This window comes from Crocodylus siamensis, chromosome 5 (assembly GCF_052110815.1).
Source record: "Crocodylus siamensis isolate JL-2025a chromosome 5, ASM5211081v1, whole genome shotgun sequence".
NCBI classification, from domain to species: Eukaryota; Metazoa; Chordata; order Crocodylia; family Crocodylidae; genus Crocodylus; species Crocodylus siamensis.
In genome coordinates, this window is record NC_143399.1 from 40068823 (window position 1) to 40092862 (window position 24040).

The window sequence follows — 24040 nt, forward strand, 5'->3', positions numbered from 1 at the left end:
AACTCTTGATTTCAGTCAATGGAAAGCATTTTTGTTCAGCTCTTTCACCATTGTTATGGTTCTTTTCTGCATCCACTCCATTTTTTAAAACTCCTTTTCTTAAACGTGGGCATACGACATGGACATAGTAGTCTGCCAATGCTGTATGCAGAATTAAATTACTTCTCTATTTGCTGCTCCCCTGTTTATATACCCAACCATTTCATCTGCCTCTTTTGCCACAGCCTTGCATATTAGGCCTATGTGAAACAGCTAGTATTCGCTTCGGATTTGGCCGACTTGGGGGACAGTGATTCGATTCACTGATTCGAATCACTGTTCGGAATCGATATGGCTGAATCTGATTCAGAGATTTGGCCGCTGCCAAATCGGCAGAATCTCCAAATCAAACAGGCCCCATCCCCCGCCCTCTCTCCCAGCCCTGTCAATGGCCACCCCACCCAGCCCCAGCTCCCAGCTGTTTTAAAAAAAAAAAAAAAGAAAAAAAAAGCTTCTACTCACTGGCTGCTGCCAGGCCGAGGGAATGATCCCCGCTGTCCCCTGCTGCATGAGGGCTCTGCCACAAGCCCCACGACCCATTCCCTTGCTGTCCCAGCTCTTCTCCCCCCATGGCTTCCCTGCCCACCCCAACTCCCAGCTCTTTAAAAAAAATTTGTTTTTAGGCCCCACACTCAAAAACTCCTGCCAGGTGGGGGGCAATCCCTGCTGCCCCCCATTGCCCCATGCTGCATGGGGGGCTCTGCTATGAGCCCCAAGGCCACTGCAGCATCCAGTGAGTGTGGGGCTTTTTTTTTTTAAAGAGCTGGGGTAGGCGGGGCAGCCATGGGGGGGCTGGGAGAGCAGGTGGGAGTTGTGGGGGTGCTCAGGGGGCTGGGGGAGCAGGCAGGAGATGGGTCCTGGCAGGTTTCCCCCCATGGTCCCTTCTCCCTTCTTTAGCCCCCCTGACCCCTACTTACTGGCATGGAGCTGGGTCCAGCTCCCTGTGGCGGCAAAGCTCTCCAAATCCTTTCCAAATCGATTCGGAAATTTCACCTTGGACCTTTTTACTGGTCTCCTGATTTGATTCAGATTTGGAGATTTGGCTGCTGAATTGGGCTGAATCTCCTCCAAATTGAATCAGCACCTGAAGCTTCACACAGCCCTATTGCATATACTAAGTTCCTTCTTCCTCTAACCCCTATAGACTTTTTAGAGTCATTGCTTTCCCAGATACATTTCCTGCTCCCCCGCAGAAAAAAAAAATCTGTAGATATGGCTGTATTACTCCCTAGTTATAGAACTTTGCATTTTGATTTATTAGAATGAGTTTTTGCATGGGACTGGCTCGTACTGTTCTGATGACATGAACTAATTCTCCCTAATGTGCCAAACACATGAACAAACAAACAACCCCCTTCTTCCCCCCCAAGTCATAAGACTATGGACTGACAAGTAAACCAGATACGTGTTATGACTGCCCAGACTTCATAACTACTTATAACTCTGCTGCTTGTTGTTTCACCTGCCAATTTTATCAGTAGTGATTTTTACATTTACTTCCAGTTGACTTGTGGAAGCAATAGTATTGGGCCTTCTACTGATCCCTGTGGGACTCTGCTAGAAGCATGAACTTCCTGATTCCCATATTGATTTATGGAGATATGTCATTCCATTCTTCATCCATTTAATACATTTTACTGATGATATAGAGAGCTATTTTTTCTAATGATAATGTCCCGTGACACTAATTTAAATGATTTACAAGAAGCCATTATATTGACACAGTTATCCTTATGAAACAAATCTGTGATCTCATAAAAAATGAAATCATGTTTCTTTGACAGGATTTCTTTCCCATAAAGCCACATTGATTAGCATTAATTATATCCTCATCCTTTCACTCTTTACTTGTTGAATCATATATCAGCTTTTCCATTATTGTGGCTGGGATTGATGTCCAGCTGACTGGCATATAATCAGACAGGTCACTCCATATGTCCTTTGAAATATTGATGCAATGTCATCCATCTTCCACCCTTCTGGAATGTCAGTGGTACTGCAAGATCTATCAAAAATCATTGGGCGAGTGATTTCTTCAGCTAGCTGTTTTAGGATCCTTAAGAGCAAGTTGTCCATGCTTGGTGGTGTAAAAATGTTTACCTCTAACAGATGTTGTTTAACATTCTCCTGAGTTTATAATGGATTGGGACATACTTCATCAACCTTATGGGATGTGCACACATCATCCTGTCACTCTCCAAGTAAAAAATTGAATAATTTATTAAGCACTTCTGCCTCTTCTGCCTCATGATCAATTTCACCACCTTCATGTAATAAGGGGTCTAGTTCATTATTTTTTTTGGTTGTCTCCAGTATACTCCTCCATATTGCCCTTGTTTGTGTTAGCCTTACATGTTTTCCTGAGCTCTATTATCTTTCTTTATCACTTGTCTGTGCTTTATAACATCAGTTTCATATAGATTTCTGTCTGGTTCCCTTATGTTCCATTTACTGTAACTTGATTAACATGCAACCTTGTCTGTGCTCCTGGATTTAACTGATGTTTAAAAAAACATTGGGAGATTTCTCTTATTTTCTGTTATAATACCACAACTGAACAGAACTAGCGTTGTCCAGAGGCCCTGGCTGTACTTCTCTCTCTACCTCTCTTTATCTCCTGGCTCTGATTCCCCATGTTATGCTAAAGGAAGCTCTATCACACAATGAGGCTTGGTGTTTGCAATGTTTCCACTCTCATAAAGGAGCTTTATGGCATTGGACTGTTTGACTCATGCCTTGGAGGATTTAACTGCCAGATCCTTATGCATCTCTAATACAATATGCAACTCTTCCAATTTTACAAGATATTCTCATGAAGAACCAAAGCCATATCTATCTATGACCCATGCCAAGTTCCAAGTCCCTAGCAGAGCTTCTCCATGAAGTGGTGGGGAGAATTTTTTCATGCAAGTAAAATAGAATTCCTTCCCACCCTTCTTTTTTGGTTGTCATATCTACCAAAGTGTTTGAATTCAAATTTTCTTCTACAAAATCCAGCCTTGGGGCGTAGAAGTGTGGCAAAGTTCTATGTAACTAGGGAGAGGGTCTCCCAACAGGAGATGTCCAATAGGCTTAACCACAGTCAGTGCTGCCCATTCCACTTGTAACAGAAAAAGAAAGAAATCAAGTGGGTTTGTTATTCAAACAAACTCCTAAATTGTCCCCATCAGTTCTTGCTTATGAGTTCATCCCTCGTGTTTCCCTCTTGTGCTCACCTCTGCACCCTGCTTGCCTGCTTTCCAGTTCTGTTTGTGCACAGGGGAGGAAAAGTATCTATAGCATGCTGTGCTGTGACCAGGCAACAAAGTTGGGAACAATTCCTCCAACTCTGGGAGTTCCCTGTCATCTCTAGAGGGTCTGGGGATGTGTTGGGAAACTCTGGGGAAGGCCAAAGGATAAAAGAGAGCATGGCTGAGGCTTGCCTGCATTACAACTGCTCTGCAGAGCTACCACCCAGAGGGGCCATTGCAGTCACTTCACATGGCCCTCAGAGGTAACAGGTTCTCCAGTTTGGAGTATAAAATGGTTTCTTGTAGTGTGGAAGGCATTTTTTAATCCTGTGCCTAAGGGCTTCTGAAATCACCTGTTTGGATCAGGAAGGAACTTTTCCCCCTCATGAAGTCTACTGGCTTCTTGGTGGGGCAGGAGGAGAGAACAGGGGTTGGAAATCACCTTCCTCTAAGGTATTAGGATGTTGGCTGAAGCTAATGCCATTCCTTTTTATTTTTTAATGAAGTGCTCTGATGTACCTGCCAGTATTAGAAAACCCAGAGATTCCTGGATGGAGGGTTTTGCCCTCCCACTCAGTCATACCTATTGCTGAATTTGAAATTGTGAAAGAATTTTTCTCAAAGGCCACATTAACATGGGTTGTGGAGTTTTGCATCTTCCTCCATAGCATGAAACATGTTCCTTTTCCTAGGATCTTCTGAGCATATATGAATAACTACTTCCTTCTCATTGCAGTGGCAAGGCATTAGCAGTATCCTCATCAGCTCTGCTGTTACCTACAACATTTTGTAGGGGTGCCTTTGGTGTTCCATGTAATCATAAAAGAGGGTTTGAAGTGATAATTTGGGGATTTCTTGACTTAACAGTGACCTTCAGATGACTGGACTCAGTGGTCCAGGAGGTCCATTCTGGTGCTAGATTCCTATGTTCTCATCTGCACCCTGAGCATGGCAGCCTCAGGCCTTGTCTTCATCATGGCTGTTCCCAAACACACCTCACCTGTTCACTCCTACACACACACCTCCAAACCCAGAAGTACATCAGTGCAGCTTCTTCATTGTATCCCACTTCAAGTGCAGAGGGATGTCTCTGAACAGCCTGACTGGCATGTTTCTGCACTTGAAGCATGTTGGCAGGAACAGGTAGACAGGGAAAGTTTGTGGCCAGAGCAGGCTGCCACTATAGCATAGGCATGCCCAGGGATGGTGGAAGCTTCCATCTTGAGCCTTGCCCCTTGCTCTGCCCTGGCAGGTTGATTCTGACCTATGGAGCATGCTCAAGAAGCAGGATTCACTCCATCATGCTAATTCTGCTGAACTGCTCCAAGCTGCTGCTACCATTTCACTCTAAGCAAGTGTGCTTCTTAGAGCAGCCCCAGCATGGGAAAGAGCTTGTAGAGCCCAGCTATCCTCAATGCTCTGATGACTCTGCATACCCCAGAGTCCATTCCCTTACCAGAGCAGGGCAAAGCCCCAGACACAGGGCCTCACATACCATACATCAGGGCTGAGTGGACAGTAAAAAAAATCAGATATAGGCTGGATATGCTGATTGTAAGATCTGTCTGATGGCAAAAGCTATCACTGTGCAGTAGCAAATGGAGAATTCTCTCCTATCTGTGCCAGTTAACACAAGGCCAATGACTCTGAGATGCTGGTTCTTCACAGAGCTGCCATGGACCCGGCAGAAGTGTGTACCAGAGGGATAGGATTAGATGTACTCCAGTCCAGGCCAGTGTAACTTGGCTCCAGCTTCTGTGTTTCCAGGAAATTAACCCATCCTACTTTCTACAGGCAGTTCCCTGTGCAGCATATACAGATCTTCCAGCCTATTGTGCTGAATTTTCCTTCATTTGTAGACATGTAGGGGAAGGAACGAATCTCTCCAAATGTGAAACCCCAGTGGTACCAAAGGGTACTACTATATGTCATATTTCATAGATTTCATAGACATTAGGGCTGGAAAGGATCTCGGAAGATCATTGAGCCCAGCCCCCTACCCCAGGGGCAGGAAGTCAGCTAGGGTCAAAGGATCCCAGCAAGATAGGCATGAAAAGAGTCCAGAGTAGGTGCTTGTACCACTTCAGGAGGAAGTCTATTCCAGGCCTTGGGGGCTCATTTTGTATGATCTTCTAGTGTGATAGGGTTAGTGAAGACTATTTCATTTAGACTTCTGGGCTCTCTAAACTGTATCTATCACTGAAACTTGGCACAATTTTAGGCATGGTTATTCTGGGTAGTTAAGTATCAGGCTGATGGAGAGGAACTGTGGAAATATCTCACAAAGCTAAGTGACAGGGCAAAAAAATGATACATGAACTTCAGTGTCAACATATACAAGATTATTTTTCCCAATGTGCATTATCTCAATTATACGTACTTAGTGCTGGGTACTGGACTAGCTGTTATAACTTAGGAAAGAGACCTTGGAAACATTGTAGAGTTCTCTAATGACATCAGCTCCGTGTGTAGCGATGACCAAAAAAGCTAATAACATGTTGGGCCTCAGTAAAAAGGGAACTGAAAAACAAAGGGAAAAAATGTCATTATGTCATTATACAAATCCATGGTGCATCCACATTTTGAACACTGTGTTCATTTCTGGTTTCTGTATCTCAAAAGGATGTAGAAGAAAAGGTGCAGAGGAGAGCAAGATGATCAAGGGTATGGAGCAATTGCCATAACAATAGAAACTAAAAAGGCTAGGATTTCCCAGTTTGGAAAGGAGGAAGCTGAGGAGGGAGGCGATGAAGGTCTAGGGCTAGGGACAGACATTACACATAAACTGATTTAAGTGATCAGAAACTGGTTTAAACCTGTAACCAAACAGATGTTCAGTGCACATAAACCACATTGAAAATGGCTGAAACCAGTTTGAGATAAGCCTGGTTGAATGTAATATCAGACTTTAAATGATTTGGGCCAAACCAGTTTATGCAATGTCTGTCCCAGACCTCTTGCTGGTTTAAGATAAACCAGACTCCCCCAGCATCCCAGCAAGCTCTCTGGGCTGGGTGGGGCTCTCTGCTCCACAGCAGGGCTGGCCCCTCCACTTGCAACTACGGCAAGACTAAGGACTGGTCCCCCACTCCCCCTCACTACTCCCTGCTAAGCAGGAATTCCCCCCCTCCCCTCTGCCTTGGTGAGAGGTGTCTGTGTATTAGCTAGAAGACCACATGCTGGCTATGGTCCATGATAAATCAACAAACAGAATCAAGAGGTGGTTGGTAATGTCCCTCTGTTGTTTTCTTAATGGGCTGATAAACACTGAGTTAGGGGTGATAAACACTGTTATCAGTTCCCTAATCAGAGTGTCCTGCCGGGGGCTGGCCATACCCCCCTCCCTCAGCTCAGTAGTGTGCAAGGGAAGGGAGGGCTTCTCTAGCATTCCCCAGCTTCTAGCCCGAGCCACTGCAGGCATGCGCTGGCATTTCTGGGATGTCTGTCCAGTAACAAAACTGATTTAGCTTAGCCAGGTTAGACTAACCTGCAAAGATTGAAAAAATTTGGGTTCAGGCTTTTTGATAGGTCTGTGTGAAGTGGCTAGCATTCACTTCAGATTTGGACTTGGTCAATTCGGGGAACAGTGACTTGATTTGGTGATTTGGCTGAATATGATTCAGAGATTCGGCAGTGGCCCCCACCCTCTCCTGGGTGCCCTGCACGGGCCACCTCCGGCCCTTTAAGAAAAAAAAACCTGAAGAAACCCTGGGACTCACTACTCCTGCTGGTGGGGGTGATCCCTGCTTCCCCCTGCCACATAGGGGGCTCTCCACAAGCCCCCAAAGCCCAGAGGCTGCACCAGGAGCAGTGAGTCTCAGGGCTTTTCTCGGTTTTTTTTTTTTTTAAAGAGCTGGAGCCCCGGCAGGCAGGGCACCCATGCAGGGGCTGAAGGAGCATGGGGGGGGCAGTCAAGGGGGCTCATGTAGAGCCCCTCATGCAGTGGGGAGCAATGGGAATTGCCTCCTGCCCAGCAGCACCCGGTGAGCACTGGGGCTTTTTTCAAAGTACCAAGCTGGGGTGGGTGGGAGCAGCCATGGGAGGGGCTGGGGGAGCAGACAGGGGCTGGGAGGAGCGGGGGCTGTCAGGGGAGCTGGCAAGGGGACCCATGGTCCCCTGCCCTCCCTCCACCTCTAGTACTTACCAGTTTGGAGTGGCTGCAGCTCTCTGCTGCAGCCACTGGGGACTGTCTGAATCATCAAAGCTCTCCTAATCTTTGCCAAAGATCTGGAGAGCTTTGAATCGATTCGGACCTTTAAACTGCTCTCCTGATTCATTCGGATTCAGAGATTCAGCTACCAAATCGGGCCGAATCTCCTCCAAATCAAATCACCACCCGAAGCTTCACACAGCCCTACTTTTTGAAGGTCTGTCCCTAGCCTAGGAGATCATGAAGGGTGAGGACACAGTAAAAAGGGAATTGTTATTTACTAAGTCTCAGAATACTACAAGTAGGGGCCACCCACTGAAATTAGCAGGAGACAGGTTTAAACCTAACAAGAGAAAGTACTTTTTTACACAGTGCATAGTTAACTTGTGGAACACATTAGAACAGGAGGTTATAGAGGCAAATAGTATAGTCAGGCTCAGAAAGGGACCAGACAAATTCATGAAGGATAGATCCATTAATAGATATTAAACAGACCATTTAGGGATGTATTGCTTGGTATCCCTAGACCAATAATGGTGGACACCAGGGCTGGTACGACAGCAGATAGAACACTCTACACATACCTTGTTCGTATGCTCTTCTTCTACAGCATCTACTCCTGCCAGTGTTAGAGACCAGGATGTTGGGCTAGATGGCCCGTTGGTTTGACTCAGTATAGCACTTCTTATGTTTTTATCGAGTTTCTGAGGGGAAGAGGAAATGCAGAGGTTGGTGATATCTCTGAAGACTCCCAGATCATCCTAATGAGAAGGCACAGTGATGACATTCTCAATACTGAGATTTCCTTGTTTGTGTTTGAAGGAAAAGGTGCTGTGACAGGCCAGTGATCTGTTGTTTTCTTTCCCTTCAGGCCATCGCCAGAGGAGGCTTTACAGTGGCGTGACTCCCTGGAGAAGCTGCTGCAGAACGCTTGTAAGCTCACACTGTCCCAACCATGCAGATTGTTTCCCAATTATCTAAATTGATGACACCCACGATGAAACCTTGAACAACCACAGGCTGCAGAACACACTACCTACCTCAGGGCAGGCAGGGAGAGGGAAGAAAGGGAAAAGGTGGCAAGGCACAGCAGAGGGAGGGGGCTGTCTACATGCTCTTTGTTCACTCTCAGCGCCAACCCAGGATTCTCTTCCAACCAGAAAACAGAAGCAATTTGTTGGCTGTAATATGAAATCAGGCAACCTCCCCCTGAAAAGGATGGTTGCTTCAATTGTGTCCTTTGCAGAAGGAAGGAGTGTCCTTGGCTGTAAGAGGTGTGCATCGAGTTTCTCCTCAAGTCTTTAGCACCACAGTACTAAGGAAGGTTGGGAGAAGGAAATAGCAAATGTAACAAATGTGTAAATAGACATGAATATTCATGGATAGAGGAGGTTCATTAATGACTCATGATGCAGTGGCCCCTCTAGCACAGCAGGTACAAAACAGCCCATGAATTGCGAATGGTTCCTGCTGAGACAGCAGGAGGAGGTGTGGGCTCCAGACCCCTGCTTTCACACTGTTTTCTCTCCCCATCCCATTTCTCTGGGACAATTAATGTGGGATTTCATGAGTCAGAATCCCAGTAAGTTCCACTCGTGGCCTATGCAAGTCAGGAGGCATATGAGTCTTCAAGTGTGCTGATTTAGCTGTGGACAGCTCTCCCCAGGTGCAGATCCCCAATTCTTGCAGCTTAGCCCTAGTCCCTTCTGGGTCTGCTTATGGAGCCCGCTGCCCTTCCTTTCCTCAGCCCTACTCCTCAGACCTGAATACCCAGTCACCTGCCCCTTCTCCTGCTGACCCAACATCCTTTGCAGCCTGTATCACCACCCACAGACTGGAGTGTCTAAGAAAAAAAAAATCAACTGCTCCATTTGACTTTGAACTACTTACTACCTATCTTAATGCACCTCAATTCTTGTTGGCTTTGAGGAGAGCATGTTGTCCAGAGGGTGGCTGAAGACTCTTTACCTGAATAAAGAAATTGCAGTTAGAGACAGCTAACACAAAAGCACAGCTCATAGCATCCTTCCTGCACGTGACAGTAGTTCACGCTCTCCTTTGCACAGTAACTCCCTCAGACCTCCAGTCTATGTACCTCCTTCAGTTTTTTGCCTTGTATTTCAAGCACCAGCTCATTTTCCAGCTCCTAAAACAAGGAAAGTCTCTCAAGTTTTCATTTTTGCCAACATGTTGCCAAAGGGAGGGGCGGGACTCCAGCCAACCCAAAATTTCAGTGCCAAATCTGATCTCTGGGAAAGCAAACTTCCTTGTAGTAGATGGTAAAGGTTTGTAGAACTCCAAGCACCTTACCTTCCCAATGCACACTCGGGCATGTACCATCTCCTCGCTCCCAGACCTCCTCTTTTCTGCACATAGTCTCTGTCAGCATCTCACTTCCTTTTTACCTGGAAGGAGCAAGTCTGAGGGGGGTCGCCCAACAGCTTCTATGGTAAAGACTAATTTAACAAATGGCTGCCTTTAACCTTCTTACCAGGCCCTGTAATTACCTGAACTAAATGACTCTTTCATATCGAGATTACATCCCCCCAGATCTCCAACCAGGCAGGAGCTGTCAGTGCTTCAGGGAAGTCTTCTGGCCTGTGTTTTGCAGGAAGTCAGACTAGATGATCTCTATGGTCCTTTTTGTCTTTTAGTCTATCAATCTATAATCATTGCTTATTGTTTTATTTGTAATATTTTTCAGCGTCCATATTCCTAGCCCCTTGTTCAGCAAGGCCTCTCTTTGATAATACCCTTCAGCTGTTATCCCCATTATACCAGAGAAACAAGGGTCACCCCCTTGATATTACTACTAAATGCATAGTTCACATTTATATCTACAAATGCAGAAGAAATCCTACACATCCAAGAGAAGGGTTGGGGTTGGTGGGGAAGGACCCTAGTCCCAACCCTACTCTCCTTGACTGAAATGGGGCTAGGCATTTCAATACAGTGTGTGTAAAGCCAAGTTCAGGTCCAGAGCATTACCTGGATGGAAGGAGAGGAAAAGTTTGAAGCATGGGTCACTGATTCTTTATAATGTTTGGCTCCTCTTTTCCCAGCCCTAGGGGCTGGTATCCATTAATCTGGCCCAAACTCTGTTTTTTATCATACGCATGTGCCCTTGACTATAAATATTATGCTGCCTCTTTCTTCTGCTGGCTACTTTCCAAATTTCAAATTGTTTTAGTTGCTTGCGGGCAAGCCCTGACTGTTGCTCACAAATTAGCACTTGTTTTCCTCCAGTCAGGTTAGAGAGGCCCATTTGGGTAGGGGGGTGGGCATTCCTCTAGCAGAATCCCTGTTAGCCTTTCTCAGGGGGTTTTGTCAGCCTTTTCTAGCTTCTGACTTGCAGTAAAGACACAGACAGCTGTGAAGTGCTGGGGCCTGGCTGAGTCACTCCACAACCAGGAACTAAACTTACACCTCTTCCTTTTTCTTGTCTTCAAAACAAATTTGCAACTTATGGATGATAGTGGTTTTTACAGATGCTCTCTTGAAGAGTTCAAGGCCTCTTTCTGTGACTGAGAGGGATGAGGTTTGCTGGTAAAACCTCCATCAGGTTGCATCTCATCTCTAACCGGGATCCTGGGACTTTGCAGCTAGAAGTCATATGGGTGAGGTAAAAGAGGAATTGTCTCTGGGGCAATGTGGTAGGAGCTACCATCAGAGTCATGTAGGCTCACTCACAGTCAGATGCTTTGTACACGCTGATACACACGAACACATGCAGGCATGCACAGCCTCTGTGCCCCATCAATTGCTGCATCTCTTGGTGGGAACAAGTAGTGAAGTCTCCAACAGGCTCATTGAAATTAGGAACTGTGTTGGCCAATGCTTCCAGTAACTGCTTTAAAATCAGCTATTCCAGTGCACCCACACATCCTACCCTGAATTCTTTGTGTGCCAGGCCAGAAGATGGATCACTTGTTATAAGGGAGCTAACCAATATTCTCAAGTCTCCAGGCCAGATTGGTCAAGGCTACCAGATTGTAGCTCTTGCTGACTGCAATGGTATTGTAGCTTGGGAGGAGACTGGTAGATGCTGATAGCCAGTCTTCCCTCCCCTCCCCTCCCCTCCCCTTTGTGCTCCTGGCCAGTGTCTCCTGCATCCTGCCTGCTCCATGAAAATTGCCTGGGTCCCTCATTACCCTGAATAAACACCAACATCTTGGCCTTTCTTTCAGGAACAAAGACCTCTTGGAGATAATGTAGCATTCAGTGAATTAATATAGCTGTGACGGGAACTGACATTCCTCCAAGAAGGTGGGAGTCCTTGCTCTCTGCTGTGAGATGCTCACAATTGGTGTCTGAGATTAGAAGTTGCTTTGTTCAAAGCCCTGTAGAAAAGGGTGCCAAATATGTGGATAAGGAATGACATGGCCCTACCCCGCAGCCTCTTAACCCCAAGGCTGTGAGCTCATCTAACACCATGTACCAGATTGTGTAGATGACTGGTACACAGAGTTAAGGAAGCTGTAGAAAGTCTCTGCCCTGCCTTACAGAAGCTTTTCACTCCACTACACTGCTCTGTGCTGTATGCAGAAAAGCAAAGCTCCCGAAAGGTGCTCAGAAGGCACTGTCCCTCCCCCACAGTGAAGGAAGCCTCCCCCCGGTCTGTTGGAAGTGGCCATCACTCTTACTCGGAGCTCAGAGGCATCCGGCAGCACACAGCTGGCATGGTATTACCTGGCTTCTAGTTCCTGTGTGTCCAAGCCATTCTCCATGGGCCTGCTGCTCATAGCTGTAAAGAGGGAGGATGTGAGAGTGAAGTAAGTTGAGAGCCAGAAGCTATGCAGGCCCTTGAGGGCCAGGAGCAGGAAGGGGAGTGGAGACTGAAATACCTCACTCGCACTTTCTCAATCAGACATGAGGGACTCCGGGGACCGTCTTGAGTCTCCACTTGTGATGAGCAATATAGCCTTTCTGCTTTTAATAGCTGTGAATGCTATAATGTCACACACAAGCTACCCGTGTTTTCTTTACTGTGGGCATGTCTGCACATGCAATTAACACTCCTGAATTTCCTGGGCAGAAAATTCAGGGTTATTACCATGCTCCCTGGCACATGTCTATACACACGCCCCCATTGGGAGCAAATTAAACCTGACAGGAACAGCCCAGTCCAGGGCAGCTGATGCCCTGCTCTTCCAGACTGCAGCGGCCAGGGGGAACTCCAGGGTCCCCGGGTGCCAGCCCTGGGTTGGCAGGGGACGGGGCTTAGCCTGGAGCTCCGGAGGGCGGGAGAGCTGTCCTGGCTTGGTAGGCAGCTCCATCCCAGCCAGAAGGAGGTCAGGCTGGCTCCAAACCCGGAGGGAAAGTGACGGGAGGGAGCTGTACTAGCTGGGAGAGCTGTCCCAGCTGCTGAGCAGAAGCCTGCCAGCCATGTGGAGATCGGGACCCATCCTGATCTGCACATGATGGGGAGGCAGCTGCCTGGCAGTCAAGACAATTCTCCCAGCCACATGGAGATCAGAGCAGGTCCCAATCTCCACATGGCTGGCAGGCAACATCCTGTGAGCCAGGACAGCTCTCCCTACCCGCTGTGACCTCCTGCTGCCTAGGCTGACCAGATTACATGTGTGGTACAGCACTTTAGTTAATTCTCTGTTTTTTTAGTACTGGTATCTATCTAGAAAACAGCATATTAAATGAATCTACTCCACAGTAATTGCTGCGTATGTATAGACAGTTATGCATCTTAGACAAGGTTCTTTGGGTAAATATGATATCTTTTATTAAACCAACTCAAATAGTTGGAAAATATTCTTCATTGAAGTTTCCAGGCACAAACACCCTTCATCAGGCTGAGGAAGCATCTGCAGTTGGTCTGTGCTTTTCCTGGATGGGTGCAACCTCATGTTGATGTACCCAGTGATGTGGAGCTTTCTCTTTTCCAAGTATTTTACATTTTAAATATTCACACAGGATGTTCCGCACAGAAGTAATTACAGTTAAGGCAGCAACAGGGCCAGTTGTTGGGCAGGAGTAAAAACCATGGAGAAAATGCCTCAGCCCTTGACCAGATGAGTGTGCTTCCCAACACAGTGCCCTGACAGTGACCCCTGCTTCCTGCAGCGTCCCAAAATACATTTCTAGCATCCAGATATCTGTCAATCCAGTTGCCTGTAGACACAGCACTGGGCATTGCAGTTAAAAAAAAAAGGCATGGATGTTATTGTTTCCAGCAGGAGTTTGTTTGCTTAATTCCTTGCTGCAGCAACCCCAGGCCTTCTTCTAATGCCCAGCATGCAGCTAGAGAGTGTCAAATTGACCCAGATAGCAGAAGAATTGGCAAGGAAAAAGTAAAATAATCCCACATGTGGCTAGACTAAACAGTGACCCCCGCAAGGGCACTGTTCAAAAGTGGCAGGATTTCAAGTGCCAAGACCAAAGTACTGAAAAAAAAATGTGGGGTTGCTACAAGGGAAAAGGGTCAGAGCAATAGCACTGCCAGATATGGCAGTTGGGGGGGACTTGAGAAAGACTCCTTAGGACCCTCCACCCTGCCCCTCTGAAAACACACAGTCCTTGTGTGGTTATTTCATGCACCCACTGCACTCACTACAACTAACAGCAACCTGTGAAGCAGCCCGTCAGGGAAGAAGCCCCATTGTGCTGGGCACTGTACAGCATAAATGAGGAAGAATCCCTGCCCTTTTAGGAAGAAATGCAGCCAGGCTGAGGGCCACTTCTATCATAGAAAAACTTTCCCTCTTCAGGCTTTTTTGCTTCTTGCTTTCTTTCCTTTTTTCACTTCCATTGCTCCATTTATTCCTCTTCGGCCATGTTTCTTATTGTGTTCTAGGTGTCTCAGTCTCCCCTCAAACTCATGTCCAAATGCTGTCTGTCCCTCTGTCCTATGTTCTCAGCCTCTCTCAACCTCTCTCTCTCTGTCCCCTCCCCACCATCTGCTTCTCCTTATTCCCAATCTCCCAGTGCTCTCCCCATCAACATCATAATGTCCTACTTCTTCCATGCAACTCACCCACATATTCCTTCCTTGACCATAAAGTCACACTCACTCACCCCCATTCCATACCCTGTCAGATATAATACTGCCTTTCCCTCTGAGTCAGGCAAATAAACACATGCCCCCTCTGCCATCTCCCCAGTTCATTAATACATTCATATTTCTTCCTCTAAACCTAATTAAAAGCCATTTCAGTACATCCATGGGCTAGACCAAGTGAGATATGCCAATTAGGATCTGGGTTCACATGTGAAATCTCCCCATGGATGAGTACATCCAGAAGAGCTATCATAATTTCAAATCCAGCTGTGTAAGCCAAGTAATTCTCACCTATTGAGTTGCCAAACATGACTGGTGGAAGAAAAACTACTCTGTGAGGTGGCATCTGTTGTTGCATTTAATGTTCAGAGGACTTGACTCTGACCTTCTCCTGGCTCCCGATTCCATGATCACCCACAGCGTCACAGCTGAAGTGCGTGTACTGTGCAATGCATTGTTCGGCCCCTAATGTAATATGACATGGTAATATGGTCCTCCCCCAACCTCTGCCCCAGTGTTGAAGCAAATGCCTGGGACTCCTGTTTTCTCTTTCATTCACAGACTATCCTCACTACCCCACCCCCAAGCCAAAGCTAAATTCTTTCTCCCCACTGATTTCCACTAGACAGGAATGCATTTGGAAAAGGTCTTCTTACTTCTTTCCCTGTGTAGATGGCCTTGCCAGCTTCAGGAGCTTCCTGAGATCTGAGTTCAGTGAGGAGAACATTGAGTTCTGGATTGCATGTGAGGATTATAAGAGAACCAGGTCACCTGCCAAGATGGCTGAGAAGGCCAAGAAAATTTACGAGGAGTTCATCCAGATTGAGGCGCCCAAAGAGGTCAGTCTGGGAGGAGGGAGGTTTGTACATGGGATTGTTGAGGTGAGGATCTTGGACTCCTGGGGCTCCTATAGATGTGCAGTGAGGCTGCTCTGACGTGCTGTAAATCCAGCACGTCAGAGCAGACTCAGTTAATCAAGTCTGCTGGAGCATGGAAATCAACATGCTCCAACAGCCTCCTGCATCACATGTATCAGCATCCCCATGCTAAAAAATAGCAGTGAAGTGCTTTGAACTAAAGCTGGTTTGATTAGCTTTAGTTCAAAGTGCCCTGCCAACATTTGCAGCACAGGGACACTGATACACTTGATGCTCAGGTGCTTTTAATTAATATGGCTTGCTAATTAAAGTGTGTCCACGCCCCCCCCCCCCACTCCCAAGAACAACTATAAATACCCCTGGAGTGAGAGTTGATGGCATTAATTCAAGGGTACCTATGCTTCACTGAATCAAAAGCCATGTTGGCTCTTGCTGTCCTACAAATGAGCAAAAACTTGGGCAGATCCCAGACACCCCTGTTTTGAAAGAGGAGGGGTGGCTAGTGGAAATTGCCTCCTCCTATCCATCATTGCCACAAACATGCACTTATGGCTATCCAAAAGGCTGCTGCCAAGCTCCTTTCCTAGCTCATCTTTCCTCTTTGCATCACTTGACCATTATCTCCATCTCTACCCAACACCACAAAGTTCTTTTCTGCAGGTATCCTCTACCACTGAGCTCCCACTGAGGGAAGCAGCGGATAAAATGGGCAAGAGTGGCAGTGGCAGATGAGCTCAATGATCTGTCAGTGAGGATTCTGGAGAGATGTGTCCAGTCTCCCTCCTCCTCCTAAGCCAGTACAGCCCATAGCTGTTGAAATAGGGTGATGATAAGTTGAGTCACCACTGATGTTACAATAGACCCACTTAAGTTACCTATGCCTGTCTGTCACCTATGTTCTCATTACAGTTAGATGAATCAGTCACTGACACCAATTCAATTTCTTCAGGTAAGCCCTGTGTACGAGATTTTGAAGAAGCTGACAGTATAGAGAATGTTAAGCGTCTGTGTTATTCCATTATTAAGGTTGTTTGGGACAAAAGAAAGACTGACCCAGAAGCAAAGTTTTTTGAAGGTCCCAACTTTTTTATTAAATTCATAAAATATTTAATGGTTGTATAGGTACATCCTCAGAAAATGTACTCGGTGCCAAAGGGTACGTTTTTTCAATTTGGGGAAGATCCACTGTCTTCCTCAAACAGATCAAAGATGTGAACCCTGCAGTAGTTGCAAAATGAAATTTGGCCTGAATGGTGGAGTCATCAATACCAGGCTTCATAAAGTTAAATTAACCTGGCTTTTATCACTTGCCATAAGCTTTACATGGTTGTGGGGGGAACAGAATTACCCAGCCAGCCCCTAGACCCACAAAGCCAAGTTACCATCCTGTTTAATTTCCTGTTGTTTCTCCCATCCCAGGTGAATATTGACCACTTCACCAAAGGTATAACCATGAAGAACTTGGTGGAGCCATCGATGAGCAGCTTTGATATGGCTCAGAAGAGGATTTTCGCCCTGATGGAGAAGGACTCCCTGCCCAGATTTGTGCGGTCCGAGTTTTATCAGGAGTTAATCAAGTAGCAATGTAGTCTGGCTGTGCAAGGCACCCCTGCAAGACACTTCCTGTAAGCAATGCCACTGCTCCTTCCCAATAACCCTTTCTTTTTTCTTTAGCAGCTTTTACTTAGCAATACCAACTTAAGAAAATATTCAGGCATATTGCTAAATTTATCTCATGTTGTTTTGGAGTCACTTCAGTGTGCCCAATGTCTCCTTTGTTTTTTTTCCAGTCTCTTTCTTTCTCTGCTCCTCTACCAAAATCCCTATTATGAAAATACCTGATAATTTTACCCATTGTTTTTTAGACTGGAGGGTACTGAGGCTCCATCAGTAGCCACTTAGGACCCTGGAAGATATACCCAATTTGCATAAAATCAATTAGATAAGCAGGGTGTTCAGAGTGACTGTGTTTAAAGATCAACCAGTGACTCTGTGAAACTCATCTTATCCACTGCCTTGATCTGAGAAACCTGAATTCAAATGAACTCAGATGAGCTTCAGGAAAATATCCACACTTCAGATTCTTATCCCAGCCAAATCATACTCCCAAGCCTCCCAGACTCAGTCAGTTCTCGTCTCCCCAGTTGCCTGCCAGGTGTCATTGATTTTATGCCCTTATTGTGAACAACTGAATGAACTGCACAAACAAAATGGCATGAAAAAGATTGCAAGGGTCTATTTAAGATGCTATGTGTCTTCTCTAGTGAAGGCATACATCACTGTAGTGACACGCCTATGAGTGCTCACACTTCGTAGTACTGGGAAAGTCTGTCTGTAAAAGGGTGTGAGGTTGAAGGCTGAATGAAAGCTTTCAAGGGGCTTCTGACACGTGCTTGACCTGTCTGAGCAACACACTGTAATCCAGTTTGTAACCATTTGGTGACATGATTGACTCTAAGAGTATTTTGTGATTGCAGAAACATGGTTAATATATGGCTACTAACCCTGACAGCACCTGTGACTCACTATTGTCCATTATCAAGGCTGCCACAGGCTGTCTTCCTATAGCTTGTAAGACCAGCTGTTAGTCTGCAAGGTGAATTCCCAGCTGCATTGCATACAACTGGTCTGGCTGGTGCTCCCTCCTTCCTCCATGCTTTCGAACAAGTAATATTGCCCCATGAGTTGCTCAGGATCCTCTTTGTGTGTGGCTTCTGGACATATGATCCTTAGTGGAGGTAAGGTACGATTTTCTCAGCATGCCCTGACACACTAATGGCAAGACAGCCTGCTAGGTGTAGACATGCCAACCCAATTGACACAAGATTCCCTTGTGGAAAGAACCTCTGTTTGGACAGATGGGCATTAGAAACTGGTAGCAAAATATGATTAGATTTGTACTGCAAACAGAGGCCAAGTATAAGCTTCAAGATTGCTCTTTGCAAACTGTAGTATACTTAGCAATTCACAAGGTGAGACCTAAGCCAATGTGAATAACAGGACCTTCAAAACACTTTCTTTGATTACACTTGACTGTAAAAAAAATAATTCCCATTTTGAGCTGGAGAGAGCAAAAAGGATAAAGCAAGACTGGTGTATTCCAAACACTGTGATTGTTCAGCAACCCTGATGTCTATCCAATCCAAATGCTTGCATTAGATTAACTGAATTTATCTTTTCTGTGCCATAGAAATGCCCACAATGCCTATGCACAGCCTTAAACAATGCTACTGAGGTGTTTAGAGGTATGTTTGAACTCTTCATTGTGGATATCTTGGTGGTAACATCCCATTCCATTCATTTCTCTCTGTAGTAGGCATGCCAAAGTGATATTTCTGCACAAACCAAAGGGTGAGAAAATTGATTAGAAGAGGAAGAACTTGTCAAAAAATTGCTAATTGAAACTGTTGGGGTCAGTTGCCAAGAGTGGACCATAACGGAAGGAAAGTATTGGAAAGATGAGAAATAAAACCATGTGTTCTTCAACAGACAGCAAACACTGCCTAATTTTGTACAACCCATTTCCATTTCTCCAGTCTTCATGTCCTGTCTGTAAAATATCTGCATATTCCTATTGCTGTCTGAACTCCTGTCTGGGGGGAGGGAGGGAGAGTAGTAGGATATGAGGGACTGCTTCTGAAGGGTGCCAAACTTTTATTTCTTTTTGGAAGTCTTTGGCAGTTCCTTGCAGTCAAGGATGATTGTACATTACAGCTAACATGCAATAGCATTTTTCATGTATGTCACTGCTTTAAATCTAAGCCAACTTAGTAATGACCAGAAGTCAATCACCATCTAAAGGTTGTTTGGTAGCCGACTTGAAAGAATGTCTGGGATCTCAGTCCAGGTTCGAGTTGATAAGTGCTTGATGCCAGCATAACTGACAGTAATTGGTCCCATTGGTAGAAAGGCCAATGACCTTTGGCGTTTGAGAGCAGACTTCAAGGGACGGTTTCCCAGGTCTTGGCTGGCAAGTGCAACATAGGGAAAGCCTGTGATGCCAGTAGCTGTAGTAAGTCTGTTCACTAGATCAGTCTCCACAGCTGACGATCCAGGGTATACGTTGAAAAGATCAGCTGTTAAAGTCTCAGCAGTCTGTTCAAACTGGCCACCCACACCGAGATTCCAAAGCGAGACAGCCAAATCATGATGGACTGTATGTCAAAACAGCCAAATAAACAACGGGTTTGAAAACGTTTTCAAAATGTGTCTAAACTGATCAAAAACCCAGCCACCCCAAATATTTGCCTGCTGTTTCCATGGTGACAGAATAAAAATACATGTGCAACAGTAAGAACTGGACTGTTCTTTCCAGGAAAACAAAAAACAACAACAAAAACAGAACGTACTGGGTTCATCCATTTATTTTTCTTTCCCTTAGCAAATTGCCTGGGAAAGTTGGAGTCTTAATAGAGGGGACCCTAGCGTGCTCATTATTTTTCCTGTGTGAAAAAATAACCCCTTCTGTGAGTCAGCCTGGGATGTGGCACAAAGACAATACCAAACAATAGCAGGGATCTCAAGCAAATTCTTCCTGCCCCTTCTTGAGAAATGGAAAGTTTAGCTGAGAAAATACCTAGGTTTTTGCTGGCTGGATTTGATGGGAAATGGGCCAAGGATAGAACTGAGTAAGACCAAGAAAGAAGAAACTTGTTCAGCAGTTAGACTATAGGATAAACATGCAGCCAGTGGGCCAGTTTCAACTAAGTCTATTATCATCAGTGGTGCTAGATAAGCCATAACAGAAGCACTCATGGCATGGCCCTGTCAGATTCCAACGAATCTGTAACTTCTGCTAAATACCTTGTCACAAGGAGATGAAAAAGGAAATGGTGTTGGATCAAGTTAGTGTAGATTTTATAGACATTAGAGCTGGAAGGGACCTCATAAGATCATCAGGTCCAACCCCCTGCCCAAGGGGCAGGAAGTCAGCTAGGGTCAAAGGATCCCGGGAAGATAAGCATGCAAATGTTTCTTGAAAGTGTCCAAAGCAGGTGCTTGTACCACCTATGGGGGGAGTCTGTTCCAGGCCTTCGGGGCTTGGACAGTAAAGAAGTTTTTCCTTATGTCCAGCCTAAAACTATCTTGCAGGAGTTGGTCACCATTGAACCTTGTCATCCCGTGGGGTGCTTTGGTGAACAGGTGTCCCCCCAGATCCTCATGCACACACCTTATGTACTTATAAGCTGTCACCATGTCACCCCTGAGCCTGCGTTCTCCAAGCTGAAGAGTCCTATATGTTTATTTGCTTTTTACACATATGGCCATGCAGCATGCATACAAATGCAAACTGCAGAAGAAATCTTCATTTAATCATTTCCCCCCCTTAATTTTTGGAAGATGTTTTTGTGATAGGTTGAAATGTTTTACACACAAGGCCAGTTCCTATCCCATCTACAAAGCACCAGTTCTTTAGTTAGGCATTCAGTAGTAGGGACTAGTTTTGCTGGTCTTTGGCCTGATTGCTTAAAATTCTTCCTCTGTCCAGATATAGATGCATGTATGCCCACAAGCATATGTGGATGTGCTTACCCATGCATACATGCACCTGCACACATGCACACAGACCCAGATTTTGAGTTGGCTTCTCCCAGCTTTCCAAATTTGTCCAAGCAAATATTGCATGCATAATGGACTATTTGCCTCTAGATTACACAGCAGACAGGGACCCAGTCATTTCCTAAACAAATTTAGAGGCCACTTTTTGATGATTTGGTTCTAAAATATCACTGTTGTAGCAACCAGATTTTCATTCCAACAAATATTGTCTTATCTGCTGGTAAAGCCAGTATATTGTCTTATCTGCCAGATCCTGCTAAAGGGTTAACATGCTGAAGGAAGTACTATACCTGACAGTAAGAAGACAGATGTATGTCACAACCATCAGATTAAGATAGGAACCTTGGGCATCAGATACAGATTATACCTGTAGACTCTTTGCCAGCTAATCAGATTTCTTCCCTCACAGTGCTCATTAGAAAAGCCATCCTTTGCCTGGGTCAAATACAGTTTCTGTGTACCCAAAATAAATGTATCTTTTCTAGCATGAGGACAGTAAAAGGATGTGTTGTGTGATCAAATGTTGGAATATGATTGATAGTCTACACATCACTGAATTTCATCACATCCTCCTCACATCATACCATGATTTGTGATCTCACTACTTGCAGTGGCATAAGGGTAGTTGGTATTCAGGTTGGTTTTAAATCTATCTTGACATCTGGTCTATTAGAAAACTCTCTGATTCTATTTGTGGGCTTCCATTTCTCTTCAGATACATATTTTAAAATGAGTCCTGATTTAACTATATCATTTGACCTAAGAAACACTGGGGATCTCTTTAAGAGTTGTGTTTGTGTAGAATTTTCACTTGATTAATTACTCTGGCATGCAAACCACCAGAAACCTGAACAAGAACTCCTCAGATGAGTGAGCTAAGAATCCTGAAACATGAGAAACATCTGCTATGGGACTAATACTTTGTGTCATGTTTCTGATAACAAATATTTCATATACTCATACATTATTAAATGTTATATGTAGTTTAACAATAGACACATTATATATTCCTGTATTCCTCTATACATATTTATACCTATATTTACAGTATCAGTTTCACTGTAGTGGATAGCAAGTGAATCAGAACATATCATTTGAACTCTTAACAACCTGATTGTTCATTTTTGACAGTTGCCCATTGTCTATCATGGACATGGGCAATGAATAGATGTAGGGTGATTTTAGGTATTTGGTTGAGCTAAAAATAAGCCTTTCCCAAGCATAATAATGAAAAATGTATCTCTACGAACATCACAGAAAGCATTCTCCTTCCTTTTTTCCCCTCAATATCTGTTCATTTACACTGTGTTATTACATGACATTTTCTTTATAGGCATCATGTCTGTTAGTGTTAGAAAAGATAATAATAATGGTGTGTTACATTAAGGATTGTGCAGTGGCCAGTTACATCTCCCTGAAATGTCATGGACTCTGTACATTGGTTTCATTTGAGGCCAGTGGCTCCAGATTACAGACAACAGAATTACTAAATTTCAACAGTCGTTTCATCGGGGGGTCATGCTCTCATTCCTATGTTTTCCATCCCCTCTTTGTGGTTTTTTGTTGTGTCCAGTTGGTTCAGGGACATGCATTCTTGCACCCCTTGAATACTGCATTGTATTACGTCCTGTGAACGATTCCATCATGGCACTGCCAGTAACTACCCTGGGCTGGCTTTGAAAATACCACGATGTATCTTGGAGACTACTGAAGACCATAAAAGAATCATTAGCACTTCCTTCCATGCACTAAAGAATTTAAACCTAATACCTTTGAGCCAAACTCTTCTCCAAGACCTGAAAAACTGTTTTGGTCCTTGACACATTTTGTCCTTAATTTTAACTGTTACAGGCTTGGATCTGTAGGGAACTGATTAGTTCCCAGACTTGGCCTGCTACTTTTAAGCTTCAGTTCTCCCATGTGCTTACCAAAAAAAGTATTTTGATTGCAGGGCAGGTGTAACCTGGGCCACTGTGCATTAAGGAGCAAGTCCAGGTTTTGTTCTGTTAGCAACATGCATGTAACATTCAGTATAACCAGTACATAAAAGTATTACCACTGATATGTTAATGGACTATTTATTTACCTCTTCTCTTTATGACTGAGGTCTGGTGTCCTGCTTAGTTTCAACGGTGCATTTCCTGAGACTTGAAAAAGGTAAATGCATAAGAGTATGGTAAGAAAGGAGAATGTCAGCAAAGTGATAAGAATGGTCACATCTTGCTTCAGGACCTCAACTAGTCATTGGCTAAGGTCAGGAAGAAATATTTTCCCACTTCCCTGTTGGCTGAATGAGTCTCGGGGTTCCTTGCTTTTCTCTTCAGTATCAGATATTGGCCAGAGCTGGAGACAGGGTCTTGGACCAAATTTACCAATGGTCTTTGAATCTTAGTCACAAGGTTCTTGCCACATCTGGTACGAAGAAGGGATCTTCTTCTGGGTCAGAAGATTCTCCTGCTGCTGCAGCAATGAACCAGGATCACTCACTGGATCTTCTGGTTGGGTCTCAGCCAGCAGTATTTTGCCATTTCATGAATGGGCCTAGAAAGGGCCAGAGAACCTTTACCAAAATGAAGGTCTTGACTTTTGGGCAAATTTGATAAACAAATGGAGCTGGTGCTCACCAACCCCATGGGGACAACGAAGGATGTTCAACTCTGAAAGCAGGTCTTTGGGCCCACTGCAAAAAACAAATCTGTTCAAGAGCTGCCAAGGTGACTGAAAAGTACCCATCCACAAGAACTGCAGATGCTAAAAAGAATGGAGGTAGGAGAACATGAGGTCAGGAACATATCTCCTGAGCCACAGCTTAGCACCTAGGAAGTGGGTGCTAAATGACATGTGTAAATATTTAGATCATTGGATGCACATAACTTTCACCCAAGGCTTCTTAAAAAGCTAGTCTAGGATGTCTGGGCCATTTAGGCTAATTTTTGAAGCTGGATCTTAGAAAACTGGGGATGTTCTAGGGATCCAAAAGAAAGCTAATGTTTAAAAATACAACATAGGGAAGTTATTAGAGGGACTTCAATCCCAGGCAAAACAATGGAACATCTAATAATAGAGGCACTCAAAAGAAATAAAAGACAGAATTAAATACTAGCTAAATAATATTTTTCAAAATAAAATTATTCCTAAGGAATCCTTTTTGTCAAGAGGGGGTACAAGCAGG

At 44.8% G+C, this 24040-nt stretch overlaps 1 protein-coding gene across 1 annotated transcript in view; it reads left to right on the plus strand.

Annotated features, from left to right (window-relative positions):
• RGS5 (regulator of G protein signaling 5) overlaps positions 1–22930 on the plus strand; it is a 46236-nt gene extending 23306 nt beyond the window's left edge. Inside the window, exons 3-5 of the mRNA XM_090048480.1 lie at positions 8291–8352; positions 15104–15270; positions 16729–22930. Of these exons, the coding sequence (XP_089904606.1) occupies positions 8291–8352; positions 15104–15270; positions 16729–16890 (391 nt within the window). The 3' untranslated portion in view covers positions 16891–22930. The remainder of the gene's footprint in view (positions 1–8290; positions 8353–15103; positions 15271–16728) is intronic.
• Positions 22931–24040: the final 1110 nt, after the last annotated feature.